This window comes from Mytilus californianus, unplaced genomic scaffold (assembly GCF_021869535.1).
Source record: "Mytilus californianus isolate M0D057914Y unplaced genomic scaffold, xbMytCali1.0.p SCAF_1, whole genome shotgun sequence".
NCBI lineage: Eukaryota > Metazoa > Mollusca > Bivalvia > Mytilida > Mytilidae > Mytilus > Mytilus californianus.
The window spans coordinates 71,511,712-71,519,018 of NW_026262581.1; the positions used below are offsets into that span (position 1 = coordinate 71,511,712).

At 30.8% G+C, this 7,307-nt stretch overlaps 1 protein-coding gene across 1 annotated transcript in view; it reads left to right on the forward strand.

The window, feature by feature from the left end:
- Positions 1 to 6,958, forward strand: part of LOC127723520 (metabotropic glutamate receptor-like) — a 69,372-nt gene extending 62,414 nt beyond the window's left edge. The window contains exon 5 of the mRNA XM_052230162.1: positions 2,834 to 6,958. Coding sequence (XP_052086122.1) covers positions 2,834 to 2,940 — 107 coding nt within the window. The 3' untranslated portion in view covers positions 2,941 to 6,958. The remainder of the gene's footprint in view (positions 1 to 2,833) is intronic.
- Positions 6,959 to 7,307: the final 349 nt, after the last annotated feature.

A 7,307-nucleotide genomic window follows, 5' to 3' on the forward strand; every position in this document is an offset into this window, starting at 1 on the left:
AGTTTAGCTTAAACATATAATATTTCATCAAAAATACATTATACATGGAATACATCATATAAATTTTATCTAACGGGATTTGGCGACAAGATATGGAAACTTTTACAAATCTCATCTCCTGTAAATTAGAGATTTACATTCAGCATTGACGCTTGTTTTTTGTCAACAACCATTACACATTAATTAATCTTTACGTGACCTTTAATGGCGTTGTTTTGGTTGCTCTCTTATATGCATATACTCTTGACTCCTTTGATTTATGTTTGAATATTTTGCTTCGCACACAAGTTTGTCAGAGTCAAATACATTCGTCTTTACTCCTTGTTTTGAACCAGCACATGTATCGTCACTTTTCGGTGGCAGCATATTTCCTGAAGACAATTTCATTATATTGGTATGTACCTAATTTGAAATGTAAATTAACATACATAGGGAAATTAAAGTTTTTATTGATATTTCTCGAAGCACATCTAAACAAAACGTCCATGCGTATTTAGAACGAGAACCAACACAATAGATATCCAATAGGAACATTATATGCTGGATAACTCGAAATTTAATTTCGTTCTTTTTCTCTGCCCTGAGGACATGCTGAAATCAAAATTACGCCTAAACAACTATTACAGTGATGATTATAAACAAAATCTCCAGTTATCTCATAAATAGAAATTCAACTTAAATTTAAAAAAAATCTGGTAAATTCCTTTATCTAATCTTACCTATGTGTTATGTATCCTTTTCAAAGAACAAATTATTTTCATTATATCATTAAATACTTGATAACTCGAAATACAATTTCGCCCATTATTAAGGTATTAGACAAATAGGAATTTTCCTAAACATTTCGTACCGAAAAGGTGTTAATAACATAGTAATGTTCATCGTTCTATCTCAAATGGTGTAAACTGTGTCAATGGACAATCCATATTTCGGTTTTATACACTTTGAGATTCATACTTTTTTAACCTTCGAGTATAATGCTCCGTGGGTGGCACACAAATCTCTATACCATTGAGCAATATGAGCAGGTACCGGTTACTATAGGAAACTCTTTAGCCGTTATTTGTGCCTTTAAGAGAGATATAAAAATTTCGAAAATATAATTTAGTTTTAATATTATGCTGCGGTTCTCGATACCACTTTGTTGTTTGCTGAGATTGTCCTAGCTATTATGTTCAGACAAACAGCGCACATTATTACGTCCGCTTCACTGAGCACGGGAATAACCAGAAAGAGATTATGTCAAGTAGACGAGTGTCTATACAATGACTAAGCTGTAAATAACATTAATTGACTTGTTTTCGTTTTATCCCGATTATTGAAAAAAAAATGAATAAATATAAACCTTTTACCACGATACATTTTACTGTCGTACAACAGAAAATTATTGTCTAAACTTCCTTGATAAACAGAATCTACATTTTTCTCTAGACTAAAATGGAGTAATTAGTCCTAATAGCCGATATGATCGTAAAAGAAGCTGTGAATAAAATGTGTTCTTCTTCATATAAAATAAAATGGCAATAGAATTATATTTTCCACTTGTTAGAATTTACATAAAATGTTCAAAAAGTGATTACTTCCTCTGATATGAAAGTTTTATGACTAAATAATATCATAATTATGGTAAGTTGCAATAATGTTGTATTAATCGGTTTTATATTAAGTTCACATTTAAATTTCTTCATTTTTTTTTTCTTAACTTTCGAAAGGCACGAAATACTTTTTTTTTTATTGAGGAAGGATCATTTATTGACGATATCATCTTTAATTTACGAACAAAAACACAAACAAGGATTTTAAGCATTAAAATATTAATCATGTAATTTGACGAAATGTTAGAATTTTTAAGTTGCCGTAAACGAATACTTATTATATAATAAACTGTAGATAGGTGGACTATTTCGGTAAAATTCAGTCCTTTTAATTCTTCAAATGAAACTTTTTTTTTCGATATTAGGATAATCTGAGTATTGACTGTTGGAATGTCAGTAAAACGAGTAGCATATTATTTTTTTTGTTAAATGAATTATACATACACTTTTATAGCGTATCTGCATCTACCTTTTATAATTGAATGTTTTGTTGCTGTTAACTTAATGTTCGGTGGCAAGTATTTCATGTTTTTTTTCAGAAGAGACGTAATAAGCAAGGTGTGTTTCGGTTCCCTCAGGAAGATATAAGTTACGTGTATTTGTTAAATGCAAAAGAAGGTGCAAAAATAGACGATGTTTTAGAAAAAAGATAAAAAAAAATCAAGTTTCTCGAAACTTTATTTCACAACCAGAACCATTGAGGTTTTGTATACTTGATAGATTCGACGTTATATTGGATATAATGCGTTATGATTTATTTATTCAATGTCATTTCAAAGTCTCTAAATTAAAATATGATTTCACGAGGAAATAGAAACATATTTGATTTCTTTGCTTTACAATGAAACCACCTGGATCACTTTACCAGGCTTTAATTAAAATCTAATACATGTATGTTAACAATAAATTTCATGTTAAACCCATTGGTTGATTATTTTTTTGAATGGTATAATGTAAATACACGACTATTTTTATGATTGGATTTTTAGAAACAATGAACCAAATTTTCATGGCGTTGTCAGATTGTTGTGAATATCACTTCGGTATCTTCCGCCTCTCTTTAATGTAACATACTACTTAACTATGTCACACCAACACCTCTTTACATGTTTTTAATAGATTGATATGTATCTATTTGATTTTCATTTTAGGTGTAGCACTTAGGCAATCAACAGCATCTGCCACATAGTTTATAGAAACATGAAATAATTGATAAATTTGGCTTTGAATATTTACAGATGGCAGTGCTGGAGAACGAATAAAGTTAAGTGTAAATTATGATGAAAGATTTGGCGTGACTACAACAGAGAAGGAAGGCGAGACAGAAAATCTTGATATGTTATGATAGCAGACTGGATCTTTCTTACAAGACAAGTTGATGACTGACACACAGACAATTTGTTTTGTTAAACTCACGGACTAAAAATCGATCGAATTCAGAATAAACTCGCCTACATTTAATTTTTATACAAAAGAAGTGTTAGACAAGCTTTATTTCTCTGAATTGATAAACATGTCTTTTTGTTAGTTATAACCATGTATTTGGTACTTTAATGTTTAAATAAATTCAATTGCAAAAGCAGAAAAAATATGAAGTTTAGTATTTACATGTACATGTATCTCTTTTCCGTTTTAGGGAGACAAGTAGACTGGAAAAGAACACAAAATTATTTTTTTTCCTCGAGTAGCAATACAAGTAAGAGCAAACGGCAAACATATCATTCTGAATTGATATTGTTCAATGATTTTGCTGCGCAGGTTTCAGTTTTATCATGATTACATCGATGCGCAATGACTCTTAAATTCCCTTTTTATCGATTGTAAAGAAGTGACAACTGTAGGTATTCTGTCTGGTACTATGATTTAAAAAGATTTTGTCCATATAAAAATAAGAATAGAAACATATTTATTTAGTTGAAGAGACACGGCTGACTTTTAACTGTTGTATGTCATTTTGATGTCATCTCATCAATAATTTGTGCATATAGAGAGAGGGTTTCAATATAAATATGAGATGTAAATCTCAAGGGCAATTAATCACAGATCGAAATTAAAGTGTTACAAATTTTTTTGTTTGCTTTAATCAAAGATAATTATGTCCCCAATATTTGTAAAAACATGGCACATATTTATTTGTATCTTTAAGCATCTGCCGATATATATGTTTTAGTTGTTTTTGTTTCGTTATCTTCATCTCGTGATGTCGCCACATTAAATTTCAATCAATTATTTATTTATTTTTCACGATATTAATAAAATTATTTATCTTTGAATATCATCATTTTATTATACAGTCATTATAAATGATAGATTTTTTTAAAATAAAACTAATTTATATTGTATATTTATATTTATATAGCGTTTTTAGTACAGAAATGTGAACTCAATTTTACACATGTATATGTTTATTGAACATCGTCTTGCCAAAACTTTTTTTTTGTATTAAATAGTATATTTTAGACAACTGAGTAGCTGACCGATGTTTAAATCTCACACGTCGATTAAAATTAAAGGGGCATTATATATACATCTGTCAAATTCATGTTCACCGATTTGACTCAAATTCGACTTATAACATACTAAAACGCATATTCAAATTATAAAAAGTCTAAAATAAACAAGCTACGGTGCATACACTCGATAGTATATATCAGCATTTCGTGTGCATTTTAGTCTAGACGCCATCTAATTAACCATTGAGGTGACCTCCGAAGACTGCCGAAGGTCATATAACCCGATATAAACGTAAACATAGATATAAATAGATTGCGAACTCATGCAATCGGATTTTTCTAGGTCTGTTTTATTTCATATTATAGGTTAAAAATATATTAATTATCGTTTTTACCTGTATAAGAATGAGTTTTTCTAGATCGAATCAGTCAACCAAATGGTTTACCCTTGTTTCACTTCCAATGTTTACATTCTTTTCCATTTAATAACTGAACACGCCTAGTTCATGCGTAACCCCTCTCTAGCTCTAGGAATCAATTAAAGTTCACATGAATACGGATTCAATGAGGTAGAATTATTCACTGTCGATGTTTCTTTGCTTATTTTGAAAAAAACTGAACCAAATATTATTTCACTATTTCACTTTCATTAATGATTGAACAAAAAAAATCATATTTTATTTTTTTTATATCTCGTAGCTAATGCCCCGTTAAGACAAATCTAGGTTAACAACAAAAACTGATGGTATAGCATGGACGAGAGGAGCGAGACATGGTGTGTCAACAGGGTAAGCGTCTCTTGCTTTGATGCTTCATCCACCATGCGAATCCGCACTCAATCAAAATGTCACGATTGAGAAGGACAAACATTGGTGAATTACGGATTAGGCGACTATTCTGATATCTAATTAAAGGGATTTAAGACTGCAAAAACAAGTCGCTAGTGAGTTGTGGTAAAGATATATTGTATCGGTCAACCAATTCGAGATGGTGACCTTAAACTTGTGTAATGTCGATTTCAGTCATTCTTACTCACACTCTGTTGGAGCACTATTGTGTAAGGAGCATATATAGTGGTTCTTTTTACCAAGATTTTGTAGTTTTTTTTTGTGATCATTATCATCATTATGATTAACCAAAGACTACATGGTGGGTATCTTTTCCGTTAAAGAATGATAAGAATGCATGCCTGACAAATTTTTATATGTATTTGAGAATCTATCGGCTGATATTGCTTTTAAGAGGGGAAATAAGTTGAAAACCATTTCATGAACTGTTGATTGGACGCATTGTGGTTTACCAGTGTACGCCGTAACACAACTGACATTACTGGTTCCCTATTGCATGTATGTTGCTTGGACGTATTGGGGTATACAAGTGTACGCCGGAGCACGTCTGACATTACTGGTCCTCCATTACATGTCTGTTGACTGGACGTATTGTGGTTTACCAATGTATGCCGGATCACGACTGACATGTCCTCCATTGCATATCTGTTGGTAGGACATATTGTTATATACGCCGTAACACGACTGACATTACTGAACCGTCTGCTGCAATACATTATTTGTTTTTGTTTTTTCGGTGTTTTTTGTTGTTGAATGTTCAATATACGATTGTCCTGTCGATTCGTTGCAATCTTTAGAATATTTTTTCAACACCATAATTTGAAATTTGGTTGATGTCAATAATGCTGATTGGCTTTTTGGCATAAATATTGAATACTGTAAACATTTAAGGATCAATTAACCGTTTAAGTTTGTTCTTCTAGAAACATAGATAAAGCATTTAAAATTCTGTACATACATTTTACTTTTCATATACAGATTCAGCATACATATGTTTAAAAAAACTATGTATTAAAAAATTAGGGGACCCAAAGTTACCGTCTTCCGGATATATACGGCATTTAAAATGTTCTACTGCAATGATTCGTAATTCTAGATAAAAGTCTGATCATCTCCTTTTCACAGTCTAGAGTTACGCGCACAAGAAAAACCTTAATCATTAAAAAAAAAAACATTTCTCATTTTAATACTAGTTTGTTCAACCTTTCCGTCATTACTTTATATCTAATCACTACTTTCTTTTTTCTCATAAATCATGAATTGATTCAACTTTCAAATGAAGTTGTGAATCAATATACTCTAAAAGGTTGCTAGGAGCATTCAATTTTTTTGCTATTTCTCACTTTGATACACGATGACTAGCTTTAATGTTTTTACTGAAATACAAGTATCGAAGTGATTAAGCTGAAATTTGTTTTGAACGATACTTTTTGCAATATTGTCCTTGATATCTTCTCTCTTATTTATATGTTTACTCCCAACATCATTCGTAGAATACTGATTTTAGTGTGAAGGAGCGTGAACATGAGACCAACCCAGATGCTTTGTTGTATGACCAAACGGAACCATTTCATTATTTGTGCGTTGTGGTTTTGTCGTACAAAATGTACTTTTTGTTTTGTTTGTGTATAATCAGTGTAAACAATTTACAAGTTTGTACAAAATATCCATTCGCCCCTCCAATCGAAGAAAGCATTTAACGGTTATATGTGCAATCAACTGTTATATTTGTGGTTACACATTTAAAGAAAATGAAAGAAAGAATTAAAATGAGTTAAACTTATGTGTGGCGAACAGAAGATTGTGTACAAGATGTAAACAAATGTAAAAGTAAGCTTAAAGCTTTAATTTTGTACATTAAAGAAAACAAGGCCTGTAGCTAAATGGTTTGTGTGTTTACTTAAGTGTAAAAATCCCACACCTTAATGTATCTTGTCCGAATGTTTATGCTTTGTATATATATACAATGAATATAATAGTTGTAAAATGTTTGTCATAATATCAAATCATCTACTGTACATTTGTAACATATAATTATACAATAAAAATATGCTGTAATTAACATTTCCCCCTATTTTTCCTTCTTATTATATAAAAAAAAGAATTTAGAGTGGAATTTTAAAAATAAGAAGATGTGGTATGACTGCCAATGAGAAAACTCTCCCCCAGAGACTAAATGAAGTAGAAGTTAACAACTATATGTCACCGTATGACCTTCAACAATGAGCAAAACCCATATCGCAAAAATAAGCAATAAAACATGTAGACATATGTAGAAACAACCACTGACGAGGTTCTTCTCTTGGGACAGGCATGTGAATATGTGACAGGTTTTATTTAGTTCCTTTTAATACCAACCGTCCCTTTTATATATTCTCGATCAGTGGAGCAAAAAAACAAAAGGTACATAT